This window comes from Corythoichthys intestinalis, chromosome 16 (assembly GCF_030265065.1).
Source record: "Corythoichthys intestinalis isolate RoL2023-P3 chromosome 16, ASM3026506v1, whole genome shotgun sequence".
NCBI classification, from domain to species: Eukaryota; Metazoa; Chordata; class Actinopteri; order Syngnathiformes; family Syngnathidae; genus Corythoichthys; species Corythoichthys intestinalis.
Genome location: NC_080410.1, coordinates 43,729,403 through 43,755,084, shown reverse-complemented (window position 1 = coordinate 43,755,084; position 25,682 = coordinate 43,729,403). Strand labels below are relative to the sequence as shown.

The window sequence follows — 25,682 nt, the reverse complement described above, 5'->3', positions numbered from 1 at the left end:
AGCCACCGTGTGACCTGCCTCCTGAAAAGTAATGGAGCTTCACTTGACTTAAAGTATACGGGAGTGAGTTAATTAAGTATTAAGAGCAGATGGGTGGTAATGAAGGGCCAAGCTCAAGTGAGTGTGTATATTAATAAGGCCAGCCTTGGAGATATGTAAATACACGAGGAGGCGCGCGGGGAAGGATGGAGCCGGGCCAGGAGGCCACTCCGGTGTCTCACCTTCTGGGCTACCTGGTTGACCCACGGGGAGGTGCAGTTGCTCAGGTCAGGACCGCGCGGGTTCCACATGACCTGCTCGGCCAAACACTGGAAGGAAGCGATGCCTGGAGACCGGCAGAATGGAGAGATGAGATGCATTAGCTGGGGGCAATTACAGGACAGAAAGTGTTTCTGTTTTAAATGAACTTAATTTCAATGTTTGATGGAGACAGTTTCACATTTAACTCTTAACAGGGCAGTCATTCAACTATTCAACCATTGACTGCGCTTAGTAACTATTCTACTTAGTAAGTACGTAGTAACTCCTCTACAAGATACCAGTCTCAGCTCCTTAGTAGTAATATTAGTTGCTCCTTTTTAGAAGATAAAGAATATATCCCTGTGAGCAATGCTATTTGTAAGCGTGAGCTAATCACATTTTTTCCAAGGCAAAGTGAAGGGAAATTTTTGCTAACATGCTAATCAATAATCATAGTCATGCCTGCTTCTATTGTATTAGTAGATCATAAAATAAAGATATTACAACGATAGTGAAACCGACAATAAAATACATCTAAAATATGAGTCCATGAGAAAGAAATTTTGTGTGGGCAGACAAACGAGCCCTGTGTGCAAAAAATGAGTGACTAAGCGATAAGAACAGCCCTGTATGCTGACAGTTGACGAACCACGTCACACCCTCGGCATATGATAACAAATGGACATAACATTTTAAACTGATGTTGTGCGCACAGCAGTGGTGGATGAAGCACTCATTTTTTTTTTTTTTTTACTTAAGTAAAAGTACAGATACAGAGGCAAAAAAAACTTGAGTAAAAGTACAAGTATCAAAGAAAGAATTTATTCAAGCAAAAGTACTTATTTCAAAAAGTAAAAAGTACAGTTGTCCGATATTATCGGATAGCTGATAATTCGGCCGATATAAGCATTTTAAAATGATATCGGATTATATCAAATTCGGTTTTTCGTTATCGGTTTTGGGTCAATCTGCATGTTGCCTTCGAAGTGAATGTAGAAGCCTCCTGCTTGTACAAGGGCTGGTCACAGCTTAAGCACAGCATTTATGCTTATTGACCATTAGACATCTCCAAACTAAGACGCCCGGGATTTGTTATGTGAGCAGACCATTTGCATTCATAGTGTAAAAATTAAATATACAATAAATGACTAAAAAATAATGAATTATAAACTCATTACATATAACTACTGGGTTACCAGAAAGAAATAGTCACTAATAAAAGTAATAAAATACAAAAATCTGTGCAAGAGCCCAGCAAAATGAATCTTGGAAATGACTCATCGACACATTGTTTGGAATTAGTCCACAACCGTATATATCGGTTATGAGATCGGCATCAGATTTTTTGGGGTTAGACATTATCGGGATATCGGTTATTAGTTAAAAAGTAATTAACGGACAACTCAAGTAAAAAGTAAAAGGGGGTTGCTCCACAATTTCATTGTACAACCGTATAATGACAATAAAGGGCTATTCTTTTCTGTTCTGTTCTATTCTATTTTCTTCCAATGCAAAAATGTGATTGATATGACTATATAGATATATGTATGAGAGAGAGAGAGAGAGAGAGAGAGAGAGAGAGAGAGAGAGAGAGAGAGAGAGAGAGAGAGAGAGAGAGAGAGAGAGAGAGAGAGAGATTTGAGCCAATATTTGAAGAAAGAACCACAAAATTCATAGTCTTTTTGCATTCTTCCTACTTGCTTGCCTCTACGTCACAGCTCCCAAGTCTCATATGGGGGCCGCGCTTAGTTATGGACATTACAATACACAATGAATAGGTTGCCGCTGAACCCTTCACACTAGGCTGCCGCTAGTTTGAACCGGCCTTAACAAAACAAAATAACATCTCATTTGCAAGGCGTGGATGCTTTTATTTTCATGTGGCGGTGCTCCACAATCTTCCATATGTAGGGGAAACCCTGATCTAGATGAAAACATTTTGAGTAATTGTCGACTAAAACTAGACAAAATTTGTCTGAGTTTTCGTTGACTAAAACTAGACGAAAACGAACACATTTTGAAATGACTAAAATATGACTGAGACTACTACCAAGTATTAAGTATACTATTAAGTATTTTCGTCCAAAAGACTAAGACGGTAATTAAAAGGGCTGTCAAAATCAATATTGATTATGGTCTTTGTCGAGGAAAACTACTATGGATCACTAATATATTTTATATCAATAGATTAGATCAATAATATATTTTAGAGCTGAAACGAATACTCGAGCAACTCGAGTTTATAAACTGACCCGAGTGATTTTATTCACCTCGAGGAATCGTTTAATTTTTCCAGCTCTAAGCATCACGTTTTGCCCGACTACTTTTAATGCGAGACAACGCGCTAACGTCATGTGCGTAGAGGATGAAGCAATAAATACCTGACTGCAGCCGACAGCCGCTAAAAACTACGCCCGCATGACGGTGGTAGCAGGTAGCGTCTGATGCTACGGTGGTAGCAGATAGCAGCTGATGCGTCTCTTAGATATCATTTATATATAACAAGATGTGAAATGACAGAGTTGGCGGCGTTAGTAAACAGCCGCCATCTTAAAGCAGTATTATTTAACCTGTGAAAACAGAGTAGAGTGATGAGGGTGTAAAATAAAAACTTAATAATGCTAACTGTCAATTTTAGTTTAGTAGTCATTGCTGGATAAAACCCCAAGTAGCACTGGGCCCTAATGTGATCCAATACAGCAGGTATCATATATTTATATTGAAAACAGAAAAAAACCTAAAAATCCTCTCAGGACTTACAGTTTAGACTAACGTAAAACTTAACTAGAACCTAAAAATAGCTTGACACAAATGGAAATTCAATTGAACCAAGTGGGAAAAACACCTAACTTTTAAGTGATGTGTGTTATCAAGCGTTATGACATTTTTAGGTAGGGTTGTTCCGATTATGTTTTTTTTGCTCCCGATCCGATCCCGATCGCTTCAGTTTGAGTATCTGCCGATCCCGATATTTCCCAATCCGATTGCTTTTTTTTTGCTCCCGATTCAATTCCAATCATTCCCGATAATTTTTCCCGATCATATGCATTTTGGCAATGCATTAAGAAAAAAATGAATAAAACTCGGAAAAATATATACATTCAACATACAGTACATAAGTACTGTATTTGTTTATTATGACAATAAATCCACAAGATGGCATTTACATTATTAACATTCTTTCTGTGAGAGGGATCCACGGATAGAAAGACTTGTGACTTTGTATATTGTGACTAAATATTGCCATCTAGTGTATTTGTTGAGCTTTCAGTAAATGATACTGAAGGCCATGCCCAAATGCATGATGGGAAGTGGAACCATGACTGTGCGTAGGGGCACCAATTGATATATCTTCTCTGGGTTGGGAAATAACGTAAGGTGTTAAGAAAAAGTTCAATTGCTACCTTGCTTCCCCACATTGGTTCCCATGATATTTCTAATCGAAGGGAGAGGGATTGTAAGGCTTTAGCCAATTAAAATGAGGCTGCCAAAATTCACTCTATTCATTTTACGCTGCCTTTTAGCTCTCTATATAGGTAAAACGGCGCCATTACAGATGGAGCGCGACAATGCGTGAGTGAGTCGTGCAGCGCATGCATTAATTGCGTTAAATATTTTAACGTGATACATTTGAAAAAAAAACTTAATTATCGCCGTTATCGGGAGAAATTTGATAACCGAAGCTGAAACTAAAGACTCTGGATAAGTGTAACATATTATGTCTGTAACGTTAAATACAATTAGAAAACGATTTAATTGAAAAAAAAATATATATATATACAGTGCCTTGCAAAAGTATTCGGCCCCCTTGAATCTTGCAACCTTTCGCCACATTTCAGGCTTCAAACATAAAGATATGAAATTTAATTTTTTTGTCAAGAATCAACAACAAGTGGGACACAATCGTGAAGTGGAACAACATTTATTGGATAATTTAAACTTTTTTAACAAATAAAAAACTGAAAAGTGGGGCGTGCAATATTATTCGGCCCCTTTACTTTTCAGTGCAGTGCAACTCACTCCAGAAGTTCAGTGAGGATCTCTGAATGATCCAATGTTGTCCTAAATGACCGATGATGATAAATAGAATCCACCTGTGTGTAATCAAGTCTCCGTATAAATGCACCTGCTCTGTGATAGTCTCAGGGTTCTGTTTAAAGTGCAGAGAGCATTATGAAAACCAAGGAACACACCAGGCAGGTCCGAGATACTGTTGTGGAGAAGTTTAAAGCCGGATTTGGATACAAAAAGATTTCCCAAGCTTTAAACATCTCAAGGAGCACTGTGCAAGCCATCATATTGAAATGGAAGGAGCATCAGACCACTGCAAATCTACCAAGACCCGGCCGTCCTTCCAAACTTTCATCTCAAACAAGGAAAAAACTGATCAGAGATGCAGCCAAGAGGCCCATGATCACTCTGGATGAACTGCAGAGATCTAAAGCTGAGGTGGGAGAGTCTGTCCATAGGACAACAATCAGTCGTACACTGCACAAATCTGGCCTTTATGGAAGAGTGGCAAGAAGAAAGCCATTTCTCAAAGATATCCATAAAAAGTCTCGTTTAAAGTTTGCCACAAGCCACCTGGGAGACACACCAAACATGTGGAAGAAGGTGCTCTGGTCAGATGAAACCAAAATTGAACTTTTTGGCCACAATGCAAAACGATATGTTTGGCGTAAAAGCAACACAGCTCATCACCCTGAACACACCATCCCCACTGTCAAACATGGTGGTGGCAGCATCATGGTTTGGGCCTGCTTTTCTTCAGCAGGTACAGGGAAGATGCTTAAAATTGATGGGAAGATGGATGCAGCCAAATACAGGAACATTCTGGAAGAAAACCTGTTGGTATGTGCACAAGACCTGAGACTGGGACGGAGATTTATCTTCCAACAGGACAATGATCCAAAACATAAAGCCAAATCTACAATGGAAAGGTTCAAAAATAAACGTATCCAGGTGTTAGAATGGCCAAGTCAAAGTCCAGACCTGAATCCAATGGAGAATCTGTGGAAAGAGCTGAAGGCTGCTGTTCACAAACACTCTCCATCCAACCTCACTGAGCTCGAGCTGTTTTGCAAGGAAGAATGGGCAAGAATGTCAGTCTCTCGATGTGCAAAACTGATAGAAACATACCCCAAGCGACTTGCAGCTGTAATTGGAGCAAAAGGTGGCGCTACAAAGTATTAACGCAAGGGGGCCGAATAATATTGCACGCCCCACTTTTCAGTTTTTTATTTGTTAAAAAAGTTTAAATTATCCAATAAATTTTGTTCCATTTCACGATTGTGTCCCACTTGTTGTTGATTCTTGACAAAAAATTAAAATTTTATATCTTTATGTTTGAAGCCTGAAATGTGGCGAAAGGTTGCAAGGTTCAAGGGGGCCAAATAATTTTGCAAGGCACTGTACATCGAAAATAAAGACATTGATTGACTGAAAATAGTCGAAATATTCGATAGCTGCAGCCCTAATATATTTTAGCCACCTTTTATGTGGAAAAACAATATATTCCAATGCCATTCAATGTTTTATCTTATTGTCTATTGTGGTGTTTCTATCTGAATAAAACCCGACCAGATTTTCTCCCAACAAAGAAAATCACGCATCCCTTTGAAGTACCAACAATGTAGCTGCTAAAGGGCTGAACACTGGATGGACGCAAGGCGGGGAAACAGGCTAGTTGGGGTGGAGACGCAGGTTCGGAACAAGCTTTCACGCTGTTAAAAAAAACAACAACAATCATTTAAAATGCGTACGTAACACAAAGCGCGTACTCGGCGCACTCAATATAAAGACTACACACGTGATGCCTCACTGTGGTATAAAAGCCTCCCCTCGCCCCGAAGGGAAACGTCTTCCTCCCCACTGTCTGTCATCTTCAGCAAGCGTGTAGTGTTTAGTGGAGCGGGTTCACAGAAAGGACAGCTCTCCGGGATGAGCCCGGAGAAGCGTCCATCCGCCGAGAATGCAAACAAGCGTCGTCGTCGAGGTGCAAACACCAGAACGAAGAAAGGGATAAGCGATTAAAGACAACACGGCGAGCAGAAGGATCAGAGACGATGCGCTATTGCATTTAAACGCCCTATTTCCTGCTCTTGTCCACCGCATGCAGATTGGCTCCGAGAGCTAATTTACTGCGGCTAATGTAACGTTAATGTATTCCCACTGAGAGAAGCGTCCTGCAAACGCAGCAAACAACAACGCAAAGAGAGGGAGGGAAAGAAACACTTTGCTGGCTGCCGCATTTGGAAGAATAGGTGGTAGCAAGAAGGAAAAAAAAAAAGGAAAAGAAAAGAGATGAGGCCTGTGTCGCCTCGGCTTTCATTTCATTATTCGCCACGTTCAATCAGCTCGCTTTCTGCGGGAGATGAGCCTTTCATTTGTGGAGGAGCAGTTTTCATCTGTGAGTCCTTGGGGACGTTTGCCTGCTGGTCAGGACCAAAACTACATAGTTTCTATTTCCCAAACACTATCCTGTGCATGGAGGACATTTAGAGTATAAAGAATTCCATGTGGAATATACAGTATTCCCTTGCTATATCTTATTAGGGCTTTACTGTATGAAAGAGTATCAATTAGGGCTGTCAAACGATTAAAATTTTTAATCGAGTTAATTAAAGCTTAAAAATGAATTAATCGTAATTAATCGCAATTCAAACCATCTATAAAATATGACATATTTTTCTGTAAATTATTGTTCGAATGGAAAAATAAGACAAGACGGATATATACATTCAATATACGGTACATAAGTACTGTATTTGTTTATTATAACAATAAATCAACAAGATGGCATTAACATTATTAACATTCTCTTAAAACAATCCATGGATAGAAAGACTTGTAGTTCTTACAAGATAAATGTTAGTACAAGTTATAGAAATTTTATATTAAAACCCCTCTTAATGTTTTCGTTTTATTAACATTTGTAAAATTTTCAATCAAAAAATAAACTAGTAGCTCGCCATTGTTCATGTCAATAATTACACCATGCTCACTCATGGTACTAACTAAAGATGTCCGGATCGATCGGGATGCCGTCATTTTCAAAGTATCGGAATCGGCAAAAAAATGTCGGACATGCCTTTTTTTTAATATATATATATCGTAATTTTGGCTTAAAGTAGGGCTATCAAATTTATTGCGTTAACGGCGATAATTTTTTAAAATTAATCACTGTAAACAATTAATGCATGCGCTGCACGACCCACTCACGCATTGTCGCGTTCAATCTACAAAGACGCCATTTTACCTATAGATAGCGCTAAAAGGCAGCGTATAAAGAGTAGAGAGCATTTTGACATCCTATGGAGCCATTTTTTGTGTGGCTAAAGCCTTACAATACCTCTCTCAGCAATTAAAAATAATGTGGGAGGCAATATGGGGAAAAACGGTAGTAGTTTTGTTATGTCATTTTCTTAACACCCTATGTTCTTTCCCAACGCAGAGAAGATATATCAATTGGTGCCCCTACGCACAGTCATGGTTGCACTTCCCATCATGCATTTGGGCAGAAGTTAAATGGCTGCAGTATCATTTACTGAAAGCTCAACAAATACACTAGATGGCAATATTTAGTCACAATATACAAAGTCACATTTATCCTTTAAGAATTACAAGTCTTTCTATCTGTGGATCCCTCTCAAAGAAAGAATGTTAATAATGTAAATGCCATCTTGAGAATTTATTGTCATAATAAACAAATACAGTACTTATGTACTGTATGTTGAATGTATATATTCGTCCGAGTTTTATTCATTTTTTTCTTAATGCATTGCCAAAATGTATATGATCGGGAAAAATTATCGGGAATGATTGGAATTGAATCGGGAGCAAAAAAAAAAAAAAAGCAATCGGATCGGGAAATATCGGGACCGGCAGATACTCAAACTAAAACGATCGGGATCGGATCGGGAGCAAAAAAATATGATCGGAACAACCCTAGTACTAACCCATAAAATCAGTTGGACCCAAACGCCAGCAGAGGGCCCCAAACACCCACAAAAAAAAAAATAAAATAACAAGCGAACATTACACTGTACTGTCATTTTAGTCTGTTTGAGTGGGGCATGTGTGTTAATTGCGTCAAATATTAATTACCGCCCGTTAACGCGATAATTTTGACAGCCCTAGTATAAATTAATCTGACTAAGGCTAGGTTTAAACAGCAGGTCTTAATGCACAATTTTTTTGTCTTATCTGTGTTTTTTTTGGCCTGCCCATTCATACTGCCAAGGCATGCGCACTAAAGCCTGAGTTATGCTCCTGCGTTGCGGTGACGGCGAAGTGACTATGGCGTCAATGAGCATTCAATAGTTCTGCGGTGAGGGAATGTGTTGCTCTGTAATTCACCGCCAAGCCACTAGAGGGGTGTAGTATTATGTTTGTATGGTTTTGGGGCATTGAAATAAGACTGAAAAAGAGGGGGTCGTCTTATATTCGCGGTCTAGACGTTATACCCTTTCATGACGCTAGATGGCGCCAGGTATCAATGAAGCGATGTTCTGTCATGATAGATCTCAGCTACTCTCGTTTAACCAGTTTGCATTATTTTATTGCAGTGTTTTCCTTATTCAGATTTGTTTCAAGACTACAGTTGCAGTTAGACTTCACTCTGATGTTTAATGCAGTTATTGCAATTTAGTTGTTTTATCACAATAGATTGGTTTATTTACATTTAAAAAACCAGAAGCCATTCATTTACGAATGTGATTGCACTTTAGTTTACATATTTAAATGTTCAGATATTAAGAACTGAATGAGGCAAAATAACATGATTTTTCTCTCAAATATATTGTTATAATCATTTATTTCGGATGTACTGTAATTATTTTCTGTATAAAAACTAATTTGGTGTTCAAAAAGTCTTTTTTTCAAACTTGAGTCTTGAAAAAGAGGGGGTCGTCTTATAATCAGGGCCGTCTTATAATCGGGCCAGTACGGTATGCTTCCAAAATAAATTCCGAATGCATGAACAAAAATATTAGCTCAACTAACTTAAGAGAGCAGCTGAATTCAGCCATGTTAGACGAGTTATGCATATTAAGTTGCCACTAGAGGGCAGTGTATCCCCCCCAGACAAATCAATTAACTAGATGCAAGACTTTCAAAACAAACCTTTACAATGTCACAAATTAAACGAATACTCGAAGCAGCAAAATTTGATTCAAAGTTTTTTTTCTAATCGGATTACTCGAGTTAATCAATTAATCGTTGCAGCACTAAAGTGATTGAAAATCTAAAGGAAGTGAGCTTTGGGAGTGAGAGCAAAGCATATCCACGCAATTTCTCCGAAAATCTAAAGGAAGTGAGCTTTGGGAGTGAGAGCAAAGCATATCCACGCAATTTCTCCAGAAACTAAATTTTCTAGTTGTAAATATTTTGGGTGATTCTATAGTATTTTTCTGTGAGTGTAGCAACTTTGCCCTTACCAAGAGATCCTTTAGGACACGGTCGGTCCACCGTCTCCCCTCTCAGCGTGGTGGGCCATTGGACTCCGCGCTCCGTCTTGCTTTCACAAACGTGGGGACCCTGCGAGGATGGCGGCGTCCAGCGGGTGACGGGCACGGTGGCCGTGATGGGTCGGAGGTCGGGATGCTTGTTGATGGAGCCGATGGGCCGCAGCGTTGGGGCCACAGGCCGGGCGGTGGTGGGGCTGGGGCTGGAGGCGAAGGGCCGGGCCGCGAGGGTGGTGGTCACTTGCGTGCTGGTCAAAGGACCTGAAGGCAAAACGAAATACAAAATTTGTACTGAAAGATTACCGTATTGTTCTGACTATGAGTCGTACAAGCCAAAAAATGAACAATGTTGAAGCAAAAAACATGACTGATCTCAGATTAACATTCACTCTGCCATAATTACCATTCAAACTTTAAGAACAGTCACTACAAACAGTCGCTACAATAAAAATAGACTAGAACAACGGCCAGACTAGGTGACTAGGAGTGCTTCATGCCTCTTAGTATGCACTGCGGCGCTAGGAATGTAAAGATCATATTCTGTGCTATTTCTTCAGTTACTGCTCCAGTTGTTTCATTACTTGCTAGTTATGCTATTCAGTTTTTGTCTTGTAATAATTTCAGTTTTGTTATGATGTTATTTTCATGTCTAGTAATTTTTGTTAATGTTTTGTGTTTGTTGATGTAGATTTGCTTGTTTTAATTTTGGTAATTGCATTACTCCTTGTTTCACCTTTAGTTCCTGCTCTTCACAATCATGCTGATTGTATCCACCTGTGATCCTATATATAAATAGTCTGCGTCTGGTCTCCTGCCATCACCTTGTGTAAGCCTTATTGAGTAAGACTGATGTTTGGAACCAATGCCTTTTCGTTACTTTGGGGACTTGACTTTTTTTTTTGTGTCCAGCAATTGCAGTGTTTTCTTTTTGTTGTCTCCTCCGGGACTGTTCAGTTTGAAATCAATATTTGTGTAATTGGGTTGAAGGAATAGTATCTTTTCTCGTATTTGTTGTTTTACTGTTTGTATTACTCTAACATACCCAATATAAAATAAATAGCATTTATATCATAGTTTAAGGAAAACAAGCAGAATATATTTGACATAGGGCATAAGAGATACATGACCCCTTCTGACCACGGAAGCCCAATGCGTGTCATGCAGCTAACTGAGCAAGATTGACAATGACTACCAGGTGATAGGCAAGACATCTACAAGCCCATGTCTGCAACATCAAATCCAGCAATCAGCTCTTCAGGACAGTCCAAAACAAATTGTTGGACATCCTGTCCTATAAGGAACACAGGCCTGATTTGCCTTGCCATTTGATCGGTCGACCTGAATAAATTGTAAACTTGTGTTCCGAAGCCTTTTTCCAGCTTTCAAAATGGAGTCAGTACAAGGGGTTAAGACTAAGGGGCAGTTTACATGGCGACTCTGCGACATGAAGACGCAATGACTGTGTTGCGGAGTGGCGAAGACGGAAGGCAAAGACGCAAACCTTGGAATCCTGCCTCCAAATTGGAAGAATTCGATTGCGGGGGCTTGACGGGGGCTTGCTCTGCATGCAAATCAAAAGCTCCCGCAGCAGGGGGACCGCACTGATAACGTCAGCACTCGTACACGTCACATTGGGCGTGCGCGGCGGTGCTACTAAACATTAAAAACAGCAAATATGGCGGAACGTCAGCTTTAATTTACTGTTTTTATACTATTTTTAATTTAAATATGTTGAATGTTTCCATTTTTGTGCCTTTTTGAACAAAAGAATATGCCATTGCTTGGAGTGGACGAGCATGTTTTCTTCCGGGCTGAGGAGGTCAAAGTGCATCATTCGCTGTCACCTTGTAAATCTGCACTGCCCCCTAGGGCCTGGCATGAATACTACATCGTTTTCATGCGGAATTGCGACATTGTTCGAATGGGGACAGAACCATATAAATGCAGACAAGACATTTTTCGTCTTCAATTCAATTCAATTCAATTTATTCACACATACATTCATATTTACAAAGTGTACATCATATCTCAGTGCTGAGCCAAGATTATGTGTGAATCAGGTCTCCTTAAGAAGCTACTAAAAGCTTATAGTCAGGAGCCAGGAGTCTTCTCGGAGAGTCACCATGTAAACGGTCCCTAAGGTGAACGCGCAGAGTTTGGCCTTTTGGCCGGGTTGTTGGTTTCTCGCCGGCCCGGGTTGTTGGAGCTGCACCAGCGCAGGTCCGGCGGTTCGGCTGGCGGGATTCTTGGTCTCATCCGACCAAAGCACATGGTCCCAGTTGAAGCCTGGGACCGTGTGCTTTGGTCAGATGAGACCAAGATTGAGCTTTTTGGCAACAAACACTCTAAGTGGGTCTGGCGTGCCACGAAAGATGCACATGCTGGAAAGCACCTCATACTCACTGTGAAGTATGGGGGTGGGTCAGTGATGCTGTGGGGCTGTTTTGCTTCCATAGTCCCTGGGAACCTTGTTAGGGTGCATGGCATCATGAACGCTTTGAAATACCAGGACATTTTAAATCACAATCTGTTGCCCTGTGCCCGAAAGCTGAAGATGGGTCGTCACTGGGTCTTTCAGCAAGACAATGACCCTAAACATATGGCCAAATCTACACAGAAATGGTTCACCAGACACAAAATCAAGCTCCTCCCATGGCCATCTCAGTCCCCAGACCTTGTTTTGTTGGCAAAAGGGGGTTGTACAAAGTATTGACACCAGGGGTGCTAATAATTGTGACACATATTCTGAAAAATAAAGGAATATTGCTCTCTTTTGATTAGTGATACAGCTCTTGCAATACGGATTTCATTAGATTAACATTCACACTGCCTTCCAATTAGCATTCTATTTCTCTCCAGATTGTGCTGTTTTGATTGGACGAGCCTCAGAAGCTCTCCGCCTCTATTCTCGTAAACATCTGCGCCAACAGACTGCTTTCAAATCTCCAGCTGTTGTAGCAGCGGCCGGCAGAAGTAAAAGCGTCTCAAGCGCGCCGTGTCGTAGATAAAGAAAAAGTGGCCGCGAAGTGTAAAAGCAAGTGAGGTGGGAGGAGGACGAGGAGGAGAATATGAGCATCTTGGCAGCGTGTCAGAGTAAGAAGCCAGTTTTGGCATCGCTGGAGCCACATGAAGGTCTCGCGCAGATGCGAGCTGCCTCGTTTGATCACTCAGGAATTCGCTGTTGTGATGCGCCGCTTTTATCTCGCCATTAAGTCTTGTTGTTAGTGATGGTGACTTCTCCCGTACATTTGATCAATTATTTACTTCTGCCAGACTTGTGAGGACGCCTCCTCGCCATCATTTCTTCTCGGCACGCTCTCTGGGGGTTGAGGCTTTGAAGGGCTCCCGAAAAGTATTTGTAACCCTAATTATCGCCGGGCTGACTTTCTCAAGTGCCATTTTGCATTCTCTTTTGAACCGCGAGGAGACGTCATACTGTGTTTTCACATGTGTCATATGTGATCTTATCCGGAGCTTTTTGATGAATTGGTATTGAGATGCAAGCACTGTACAGTGGCAGTGAATACATTTCGACTTACTTTTTAGCTCAGTGTCATTGACAGTGATTGACATAATATTTATTTGGACTGGGAGGGTTTGCAGCGATTGTTCTCTATCACACTGGTAGCTAGTGGTGTGACAATACACACAACTGAAGTAGTTTAAGCCTTTTATTGTTTTAATAATGATGATTTTGGCAAAAAAAGTCTGGAAAAATCAAAAATCCCTATCTAAAAAAATTTGCATATTTCATCCGACCAATACAAAAAAAGTCAACCTTCAATTAATTATATCAGCTATGCACTCAATACTTGGTCGGGAATCCTTGGTCGGAAATGACTGCTTCAATGTGGCGTGGCATGGAGGCAATCAGCCCGTGGCACTGCTGAGGTGTTATGGAGGCCCAGGATGCTTCGATAGCGGCCTTAAGCTCATCCACAGTGTTGGGTGTGGTGTCTCTCAACTTCCTCTTCACAATATCCCACAGATTCTCTATGGGGTTCAGGTCAGGAGAATTGGCAGGGCAATTGAGTACAGTAATGCCATGGTCAGTAAACCATTTAACAGTGGTTTTGGCACTTTGAGCAGGTGCCAGGTCGTGCTGAAAAATGAAATCTTCATCTCCATAAAGCTTTTCAGCAGATGGAAGCATGAAGTGTTCCAAAATCTCCTGATAGCTAGCTGCATTGACCCTGCCCTTGATAAAACACAATAGACCAACACCAGCAGCTGACATGGCACCACAGACCATCACTGACTGTGGGTACTTGATAGAGATGTCCCGATCGATCGGGTCCGATCACATCATTTTCAAAGTATCGGAATCGGCAAAAAAATATCGGCCATGCCTTTTTTAAATATATATATGTATATATATATATTTTTTAATTAAATCATTTTCTAATCGTATTTAACGTTACAGACATAATATGTTACACTTATCCAGAGTCTTAAGTTTAGGCTTTAGGTAGGGTTATCAGATTTATCCCAATAACGGCGGTTATTAATTTTTTTTAAAAATGTATCACGTTAAAATACTTAATGCAATTAATGTATGCGCTGCACGACCCACTCACGCATTGTCGCGCTCCATCTGAAATGGCGCCGTTTTGCCAATATAGAGAGCTGAAAGGCAGCGTAAAATGAGTAGAGTGAACTTTGGCAGCCTTTAGAGCCTTATTTTTAACTGGCTAAAGCCTTACAATCCCTCTCCCTACGATTAGAAATATCATAGGAAGAAAGGTGGGGAAGCAAGGTAACATTTCTTCTTTTTCTTAACACCTTGAATTATATCCCATCGCAGAGAAGATATATAAATTGGTAGCACTATGCACAGTCGTGGTTTCACTTGTCTGGGTTCCACTTCCCATCATGCATTGGGCATGGCCTTCAGTATCATTTACTGAAAGCTCAACAAATACACTAGATGGCAATATTTAGTCACAATATACAAAGTCACAAGTCTTTCTATCCGTGGATCCCTCTCACAGAAAGAATGTTAATAATCTAAATGCCATCTTGAGGATTTATTGTCATAATAAACAAATACAGTACTTATGTACTGTATGTTGAATGTATATATTCGTCCAAGTTTTATTCATTTTTTTCTTAATGCATTGCCAAAATGTATATGATCGGGAAAAATTATCGGGAATGATTGGAATTGAATCGGGAGCAAAAAAAAAGCAATCGGATCGGGAAATATCGGGATCAGCAGATACTCAAACTAAAACGATCGGGATCGGATCGGGAGCAAAAAAACATGATCGGAACAACCCTAGTACTTGACACTGGACTTCAGGCATTTAGGCATTTCCTTCTCCCCAGTCTTCCTCTAAACTCTGGCACCTTGATTTCCGAATCCTAACCCTAACCCCATGCAAAATTTGCTTTCATCTGAAAAAAGTACTTTGGACCACTGAGCAGCAGTCCAGTGCTGCTTCTCTGTAGCCCAGGTCAGGCGCTTCTGCCGCCGTTTCAGGTTCAAAAGTGGCTTGACCTGGGGAATGCGGCACCTGTAGCCCATTTCCAGCACACAACTGTGCACTGTGGCTCTGGATGTTTTTACTCCAGACTCAGTCCACTGCTTCTGCAGGTCCCCCAAGGTCTGGAATCGACCCATCTCCACAATCTTTCTCAGGGTGCGGCCATCTCTTCTGGTTGTGTAGCGTTTCCTGCCACACTTTTGCCACCACCCCACAGACTTCCCACTGAGGTGCCTTGATACAGCACTCTGGGAACAGCCTATTCGCTCAGAAATTTCTTTCTGTGTCTTAGCCTCTTGCTTGAGGGTGTCAATGATGGCCTTCTAGACAGCAGTCATGTCGGCAGTCTTGCCCATGATTGCTGTTTTGAGTAATGAACCAGGCTGGGAGTTTTTAAAAGCCTCAGGAATCTTTCGCAGGTGTTTTGAGTTAATTCGTTGATTCAGATGATTAGGTAAGTAGCTTCTTTAGAGTACCTTTTCATGATGATATGCTAATTTTTTGAGATCGGGATTTTTGGTTTTTCTTGACTTTTTTGCCTAAATCATCAATATTAAAACAATAAAAGGCTTGAACTACTTCAGTTGTGTGTAATGAATCAAATATATGAAAGTCTAATATTTATCAGTACATTACAGAAAATAATGAACTTTATCACAATATGCAAATCTTTTGAGGACCTGTATTTCCCTGCACTTGCGCTATAAAATTAACATTTACTGACCACCAAAATGTTTTTTCTTCAATTCTTTTAGTGTTTCTGAATGCTAAAGAGTTGCATTTTTGAACTAACTAATGTTTTTTTTAAGCTTTTTATCTGAGGTTGTATTACATGATAAAATGTCTGAGTGAGTGCTCGACTGAGACTGGCGATTCCATACTTTTTGCTCAGGGTTGTAGTCCTTGATCTGTAGGGAGGAGGAAGTGGTTTGCTCAGTGGAAAGTTGACTTGGTTGAGGGAATACAACAGAACAATGGGCACCTTGGTCACAAATTTTGACCTGTTTATACGACATGCTGTCAAAATGAGAAGAATTTTGAACAGGAATTTGCTACATTATTAGCTTGTTAGCTTAGATATATCGGTTTTGAATTTTCAAAATAATTACTTTATTATCTAATTCCGAAATTTGTGGAGTTCGGTACCTTTAGCAAGGTTAAGAACCACTGTTCTATGGGCAACCAATAAAATACACAGCAGTTCAAAACTGTTTAATTTGGCTGATGAAACGTTGCTAACTGACTGATTTGAACCAATGTAACAAATGGTGTACCAAATGTAATATTATATATATATATTTGACAATGTAGACTGATGACACTTAAATACACTGCTAATGCAGATAAAATGAGTGCACATGTATTAAATCTAAACCGCCGCGGGCTACGTTCCATTTATAATATTTGCTGTCACAGTCAAGAGCATAAAGGTTTCCTTTTATTTGCAGTGTCAACGTTTAATAGTCGCCTGTCGCTTTCAGATTGATTTTATGACTTTGACGGCTCTCGCCGAGGTTTATCTTGGTAATTTGCAACTTTTAAGATTGACGGTAATTGCTCTCGCACTTTACGAGAGAATTAATGTGCTATCCTGACCTGCGGTAGGGTCCGGCGGCCCGAACTCCAGCGGGTAGCGCAGCACGTTGTAATTGTTCCACACGTAGAGTTGGTTGTCCCTCGGGTTGTAGTCCACCGAGGAGATGTACTGGTATGGGTTGGGGAAGGCGATGTTGACGGGTTCCTCGCGGCCGTGGTTGGTGTTGTAGGCATACATGAGCAGGTCACCGCCCGCCTCGCTGTCGTCGTCCTGGTAGACCGAGCGCACGGCGTAGAGCACGCCGCATGCCATGAAGGCGTTGGACGCTACGCGCTTGTCGAAGCTGGTCTCCCACGTGCCTTCGAAACGCAGCGTGTAAGGGTTCACCTGGAGAAAATCAAACAAAATACTTCTTTTGACTTCAGTCTAACGAATGAGACTTGCTTGCATAAATATGGGTTGTGTACTCTCCTAACCTATTAACTGCCATTAACGGCGAGTTTGACTTTTGGGGCAGGTGGGGGCACAACATGTTGATGACCCCGAAACGCAGTGTCAGCAATAAAATTAACTTACAAGAATATTTATAATAATAAGTTGAAAATTAGCATTTTTTTGTTTCCCATCATTCGTGAGGGGAATTCTAAATCAGGTTGCTTAGGCAATACTTTTCGTCAAGATCGTAAACCATTGAATATGGAACGCCCGCCGGTGTCGTGCTAATGTAGTTACCCCCGTCAAAAATTGTATCCCCTGGGCGGAGCCATGATATGGAGGTAGATTTGTGTCTTTAATATTCAATCAAAAAAAAAAAAAAAAAAGTTGCTTCAATTAAAAAGTTGCTTCAATCAAAATACATATTTTTAATTAAAAAAAAGTCACTTCAATTAAAAAAAAAAAGTGTTTGAATGCAAAAATATATTTGAAACAAAAAAAAATGCATGTGAAAGCTATTTTTCTTTGATTTAATTCTTTTTTTGGATTGAAGCAACTTTTTTGATTGATGTAATGTTGATTTGTGTTAGGGACACATTTTTGCCAGGGCGTTTTTGTCTTAATCATTCAATCATAAAAAATGTTGCTTCAATCAAAATATATATTTTCAATAAAAAAAAAAAAGACGCTTCAATTAAAAAAAAATTGTCTGAATGCAAAAATAAATTTGAAACAAAAAGAAATGCATATGAAAGCTATTTTTCTTTGAATTTTTTTTTTGGATTGAAGCAACTTTTTTGATTAAAGTAACGTTGATTTGTGTTTCGGCCACATTTTGGCTTTATATTCAATCAAAAAATAAGTTGCTTCAAAAAATTTTCAAAAGGAAAAATCACTTCAATCAAAAAACGAAAAATTTCTATCATAGAAAACGTTTTTGAATGCGAAAAAATACTCGAGATTGAAAAATTTGCATTTCAACACTTAGTTTTTAATTGAAAAAGTTTTATTTGATTGAAGCAATCATTTCTGTGTTTGGGCCATATTATCAGTATGACATTTGTGTCTAAATCATTCAATCCCCCAAAAAATTGCTTCAATCAAAAAAAAAAAAAAAAATTTTTCAATCAAAGAAAAAAATCATTTAAAAAATAAAATTGCCCTCCCCTTATTTCTTATTTTTGAAAATTATATGCAAAGCAAATGACCGTCTCAGGTGCTAGTCACGTGATCTGTTAGAAAAATAATTTTGACCCATTTTTTTTTGTTCATTTGATTCATTTTTGTTGCAGTTTTATGGCTTTACAACTTTAATATATATAGGAAAGTCAATTTCATGCAATTATACTTTTCGTCCACCAGGAGGGCCTCCCCCCCTGGCTCCCCCTTAAAATCCGCTTATGCGATAGACTACCAATCCAATATTTTTATTCTGTTTTTTTAAAAAAAATCAATAGTGGTACTATTTTAGCCACTCAAACGTGCCCGCCCTTCTTCATGAATAATACTGAATTAACACTCTTCACCTATCAGCCTGTATGTGCGTGGGTATAAGTGACATCACAAAATAAACTAAATAATAAACACTCATAAACTATCATTTTTTTGTGTTTACCATTTTTTCCCACCTGTCCTGTTCAGCTACATAGACATGGAGAATAGGAATCTGAGTGTCTTGATGGTCTGAACAGTTATAATGCATCACATGGGAGTTTGCTATACTCCCATTGTGGTTGTTCATTATGTTTCGTTTATTAGGGGAAAGCAGCGAGCAGGAAGGGGTTATGTGGGGACAGAAAGAAAGAAAGCAGACAGAGGAGGAGAATAATAACAAGAAATACAGTATTACATGCCTATGCAACCTATGGACATAGTGGTGCTATCGTTAGCTAATTATATTTCCCCGCGGACAACGTGGGGGGGCTGACAACCGAGGAGAAAGAGGGGATAAGGTAAGTAAAAAGAAGACGACACACTTCAGCAATGTGAGGTGGAGAACCCAGTTTTATGTCAATCACCTGTATTGTGGTTACATTGACATTGTATTCTATGCTACCTGATCGTTAATCCTGGCACCAACGATCGCTCTACTTGAGTGTGTCTAATTGCACACAGTCATGGGTCCAATCCATTTGGACTGGGAGGGCTAGCAGCGATTGCCAATAAGCAGAGGTGGGTAGAGTAGCCAAAAATTTTACTCAGGTAAGAGTAATGTTACTTCAAAATAATACAGTATTACTCAAGTAAAAGTAGTCATCCGAAAAATGTATTCAAGTACAAGTTAAACAGTATCCAGTGAAAAGAATACTCAAGTAATGAGTAAGATTGTAACTGCTTATTTTTGTTAGATTTTTAAAAAAAATTTAAACAAAGGTATTGTTTTCTTTCAGCACAAACTTATCAATATGAACTGTTGTCATGATGATACTCTACCCATTAGATAACCACATTGAGCCAAAGAAATACAAAAAAATATATATATATCACTGAATTCCGGCAAGAGGAAAAAAAAAAAGACAAATTAAGCATTATTCGTCCGAAGAGCATGAGTGCCCTCTAGTGGAGAAAATAGTACTTAGTTTGAATAGTGAATAGTTCCTTCATTGTTACTATTGTGAAATTAAAAGGATCATATCTCCGGTTTTCCGTGGTCAATCAGTGCCAAATAAAAACTGGGAGAGAGGTTTTAATCTGCACTTTTGAGTCATGTTGATAGCAGCGGTCTATATCAAATACTTCATTTTGTACGGTGCTTTAAAGACGCCAAGTGACTAAACAGACTGGTGTGATCATAGAGTGGATCAGATTGGGGTAACGGAGTCATGTGATTATTGTTGCGACGTCTCATTGGTGAAATTGGTACAGCTACTCTTGGCATCGCTGGCAAAAAAATAAATAAATCTAATATGTAGACTAAAGAGGAAAACTGTAGCCACTCTTGTGTAGCTCAACGTAGCAGAGTAAGAGTACAGTAGAGTTTTCTCTTCACAAATTTACACAAGCGAAAGCAAGGGCATAGGTTTGGTCTCAATATTGGTAGGGACGATATAACAGCACAATCTGCATGTACACTTTTTGCTGGGGACGACCAAACAGACTGGGTGAACGGCGGTCAGGGCTACATTTCTCACCTATAAGAACCTAATTAATCGATAGGTTAAATGATTAATGCAAAAAATCTGTAGTGACTTATACTAACTTTCACACTGCAAATTTACATTATAACATCTTAATCTGATCATTTTTCTGAACTCTCGTCAAATCATCTTGTTTTGAGATGTAAAGGCTTGTTAACAGATTAATGTGTCAGGTTCTTCCAATTACTTTTAGTAAGTATTACCATTTGTTCTTATTAAGCCCCAAAATCTAAAAGTCGGTCATTTTTCAAAAAATCAAGAAAAAATGTTTTCAAATAGTGTTTTGAACAATATGTATTCTTGAGTTAAGAACACTTCTGACAAACAAGTTTTTTTAAGATTAAATATAGAAGCTTATTGCTTAAGACAAATCTCTTATTTTCAGCTAGGTATTTTTCTTATTTCAAGAAATCTGAGTAAAATTTACTTGAAGCACTGACAGATCATTTCAATAATTTTTTAGTATTTTTACACTGAAAACAAGGGAATTTAAATTTTTCTTTTTTTCAGTTTTAAGAAGATGGGTTTTTGCAGTGCATATGTAGAGACCCTACCCACCGACGTCACAAAATCACGTGATCGCTGTATTGTTCCGCCCCCTTGTCCGTCATTTTGTGTCTGTATTATCAATGGTCTCAATTGATCGAGCAATTTATAATGCATTTCATGGAAGACCCGGTGCTTTCGGATGCCGTAAACTCACTTGATGCGTTGCATAAAAGGCGTTATGTGAAAAAGCTTCAGTTTATCCATTCGCCAGATCCATATTTGATGCCTAAATCGATGTTTTTCGACCCGCTGTCTCCGCCGTATTTGCCTGACATCTGCTAGCTACCCTGATATGTACAACTATCTTGTCCACACATAATCAGCCTATTCTCGCGAAAGCTTGAAAAACTTTAAGAGCTTGGAGGCTTATAAATACTTCGTTGCTGGTTGGGTGAAACAGGTCCTCGTCCACGAAAATTCGGCAGGAATCTATCTTGTGCTTGGAAAGGTGAGTTACGAAATTTTCAATTCAAAATCTTTTGTTCTTGCTAACATCCACTGTCAAGCGTAATGTATTTCATGTCATTTGTCAATGGAGCTAGGGCTTTTAATGTTTATATGGTTTAGCGATAGCACTCTCACTACATACATACGTGTATGTTGTCGGCGATTAGCCTAGCAATGATCTCAATTGTGGTTGTCAGCCCAAAACCCTCAATATATATTAAATGCATCTTACCAGATATAAAATGACTACTACATAATTTGTGGTAATCGTTTGGAGCCCAGTTTTCTCGTCGAATTGCAGCAGCCCATCTCGCTCTCTCCTCTCCGGGTCTCTCGGAATCCGGTAGAACTTTAAGTCTCTCCGTCTATCTTCTCTGTTATTGCAACCGACCGCCACACACGCCTTCACCATTTTGATTATTAATGTTAACGTGCAGAAAAACACGCCGTAAATAGGAGGAATGTACATAGCCGTAACAGGCAAACACGATGTGTTGACGGACAATTGGGCAGCACCAGTCAGGAGGGCGGAGTTGTGACGTCACGTGGGTAGGGTCTATAGGTTCAGGTGATACACCATTCGATTCAAACCTTTGTTTTCAAAATCTACTAAATAAACTAGGGCTGCAGCTATCGATTATTTTAGTAGTCGATTAATCAATAAACTAGTTAGTTCGAATAATCGAGTAATCGGATAAAGAACATTAAAAAATTAAAATACCTGAGCTGAGCCTCAAACGGTATAAAAAAAAAGATCTATGTACAACAAAAGAACAATTGGCTAACTTACGTAATAAAAGTCCGCTAGCTTAAATGATATAAAACACGTTTTTTTTAGCAATGCGCTTTACAAATGGTTCAGACACATATTCCCACAAAAATTGGCGAAATATGCCTTTAAACTAAATTATGAATGCATAAAAAAAACATTAGCTCAAACAAAAACCTAGCTTTTGTTGGTCTTAACAGGGAGCAGCTGGATTTGGCCATGTAAAATGAGGCAGACTAGAGGGCAGTGTATCCACCCAAATCAATAAAACTACATGTAAACACTTTCAAAACAAACCATTACAACGCCACTTTAATTAAACGAATACTCGAAGCAGCAAAATTTAATTCGAACATTTTTTTCTAATCGAATACTCGAGTTAATCGATTAATCGTGCAGCACTAAAATAAACATTTTGAAAACTTCCAGAATAAATGTATGGATTTATTAAAACATTTAAATTGCAATATTTGTACACAAATTTGTGTATTAACATTCAAATAAATACAAAATTGTTAATCATCTCTTCACTATCCAGGAATGCAAAAAAAAATTAACACATTTTTAATTGTCATAATACCACTCAGAATTGTCTAAAATGACAAATTCAATAACAGAAAAACGTCTTAGGGAATAACAAAAATAAATAAAAATGGAGCCTTCCTTCAGGAAAAACACTACTTTTGGGCTGCTTTAATGAAAACTGGGGAGAAGGGTGTAAACCTTGGTTCACTACATTTCTTACAGCTGAGCAGAGTTTACTACATTTCTCAGTTAAATTGACGTTAACATAGTAGAATACACATACAGGAGGACATTTCTACTGTACCTAACCAGCTTTCTACTCAGGTTAGCAAATTCACAGTTTAATCTGTAACGGTAATGCTAAACTGTGATGCTAGTCGAACTTTCAGAAGCAAAATTAGAGGTGCCCACCGTTTCCCACGTTTTCCTTCACAACAATAACTGTTCACATTACTTACAGCGGCTGCTGGCCGGAAAAAAAAACCCCTTCTAATATCCCTCTTCGAAGCAAGCGGAGGAGGCGGCATGTCAACATTTAATGTTAACTGTGCGAGAGTGTGCGTGGGGGAGGGGGGCCAAGTCAACAGCCAATCAAATGTGCGTTTGAGGAAAAAAACATGGACTGGCTCATTTAGCAAGTGATATGGGGGTAAATGTAAGTCTGAAAATAATGAAAATTATTCACTTAATAATGGTAGGGTCAATTCTATCGTTACAACATAATTGAACACATTATATAATGCAAATAAGGTTGCTTAAAAGTTGTTGGGGACAATTTGAGCATCCTGAAAAGTTGCTAGTGTTTTGTCCCTACAGTCCCTATGCAAACCTACGCCCTTGAGTGAAAGTAAAAAGTAGAGCTCAGTCAGACTACTCTTAAAAGTAAATTTTTCTCCAAAAATTACTCAAAAAAATGCAACAGAGTAAATATATGGCGTTACTACTCACTTCTGCCAATGAGTTAATTTATGAAATAACTTTAAAGCTGTTTGAACAGGAAGAAAGTGGCTGATATGGTTCCTTAGTTTCAGTGTTACTGTGTGGTTAAAAACTGTAAGAACAGTTCATTTTAGAGAGAGGAAAAAAAAAAAAAAGTAAAAGAACAAAAATCAGTTTAACAATCCTGATCTATCACCTGTCAGGTAAAGCGGGCAGGCAGGTTGTGTGTGGACCCAAATGCAGGGAAGGGAGACGAGGCAGATTGACGGTGCAAAATGATTTAATTATAGCAAGCGAAAAACAAAGTACCAACAAATAATGACGAGGTTCCAAAAAACACAGCGGAAAAAAAAACTCAGGTTACTAACAAAGGCTGGGTATCAAAAACTTACTGAGGGGAACACGAGGGCTTGGAGAGACGCAAGAATGTTGACCAGAGCATGGACATGGACGTAGACAGACTTGGACATAGACAATGACGCAACAAGGAGTGACAAGAAACTGGGTCATTATATACGCAGACAAGGGGTAACGAGACGAGGAACAGCTGGGTAACACAGGTGGATGTAGATTGCAGGATACACTGGGAGAACACACACAGGTGAGAGCAATGGGTAATCACAGGGACAAGTCACACTAGGAGAAACCAACACAAAACCTAACATAACCATCAATTGTAGGCAGTGAGTTAAGCCATTTAACGACAAGGACATGTCAATGTCAATTCTGTTTTTACTTCTAAATGAGAGTTTAGGTTCTTATTTTCAATATTCTTTAAGTTTAACTCCCCCCAAAACATTCAAAATGTAGACATATGCCTTCACAAGTATTGCTATAACTCTGGTACACTTATGAAGAAGGATATTGTTATTCAATTAATTATTTTTAAATGATGCCCATTAGTTTTCAAGTTATTGACAGTTGATTGAATGTTACTAGTTGCCATAGCAACGGGACTAACTATTTTTCCAAAATAAGTCTTATTAACCTACCAAATATTAACGAAAAGTACCATACTTTACAGGAGGACGAGTCATTTTTGTACTTATCGAAATAACCACATATACAGCGGGGCAAATAAGTATTTAATCAACCACTAATTGTGCAAATTCTCCTACTTGAAAAGATAAGAGAGGCCTGTAATTGTCAACATGGGTCAACCTCAACCATGAGAGACAGAATGTGGGAAAAAAAGACAGAAAATCACATTGTTTGATTTTTAAAGAATTTATTTCCAAATTATATTGGAAAATAAGTATTTGGTCACCTACAAACAAGCAAGATTTCTGGCTGTCAAAGAGGTCTTTCTTCTAATGAGGCTCCACTCGTTACCTGTATTAATGGCACCTGTTTTAACTCATTATCCGTATGAAAGACCCCTGTCCACAAACTCAGTCAGTCATACACCAAACTCCACTATGGCCAAGACCAAAGAGCTGTCGAAGGACACCAGAGACAAAATTGTAGACCTGCACCAGGCTGGGAAGACCGAATCTGCAATAGGTAAAACGCTTGGCGTAAGGAAATCAACTGTGGGAGCAATTATTAGAAAATGGAAGACATACAAGACCACTGATAATCTCACTCGATCTAGGGCTCCATGAAAGATCTCACCCCGTGGCGTCAAAGTTATAACAAGAACGGTGAGCAAAAATCCCAGAACCACACGGGGGGACCTAGTGAATGACCTACAGAGAGCTGGGACCACAGTAACAAAGGCTACTATCAGTAACACAATGCGCTGCCAGGGACTCAAATCCTGCACTGCCAGACGTGTCCCCTGCTGTATAAAAGACACGTCCAGGCCCGTCTGCGGTTCTCTAGAGAGCATTTGGATGATCCAGAAGAGGACTGGGAGAATGTGTTATGGTCAGATGAAACTAAAATAGAACTTTTTGGTAGAAACACAGGTTCTCGTGTTTGGAAGAGAAAGAATACTGAATTGCATCGGAAGAACACCATACCCACTGTGAAGCGTGGGGGTGGAAACATCATGCTTTGGGGCTGTTTTTCTGCAAATGGACCAGGACGACTGATCTGTGTAAAGGAAAGAATAAATGGGGCCATGTATTGAGAGATTTTGAGTGAAAATCTCCTTCCATCAGCAAGGGCATTGAAGATGAGACATGGCTGGGTCTTTCAGCATGACAATAA

General features: G+C 39.3%; 1 protein-coding gene across 11 annotated transcripts in view; it reads right to left on the bottom strand.

The window, feature by feature from the left end:
• The window catches only part of LOC130932163 (adhesion G protein-coupled receptor L1-like), a 510,564-nt gene that overhangs the window by 69,132 nt on the left and 415,750 nt on the right, over positions 1–25,682 (bottom strand). For 10 of the 11 annotated variants that reach the window (XM_057861607.1, XM_057861610.1, XM_057861613.1 and 7 more), the window contains 3 exons: positions 16,787–17,114; positions 9,678–9,965; positions 222–325 (listed from right to left, as the gene is read on the bottom strand). In XM_057861607.1, coding sequence (XP_057717590.1) covers positions 222–325; positions 9,678–9,965; positions 16,787–17,114 — 720 coding nt within the window. Of the gene's footprint in view, positions 1–221; positions 326–9,677; positions 9,966–16,786; positions 17,115–23,047; positions 23,181–25,682 lie in introns of those variants that run through there. The other variant, XM_057861617.1, reaches the window with a different exon arrangement.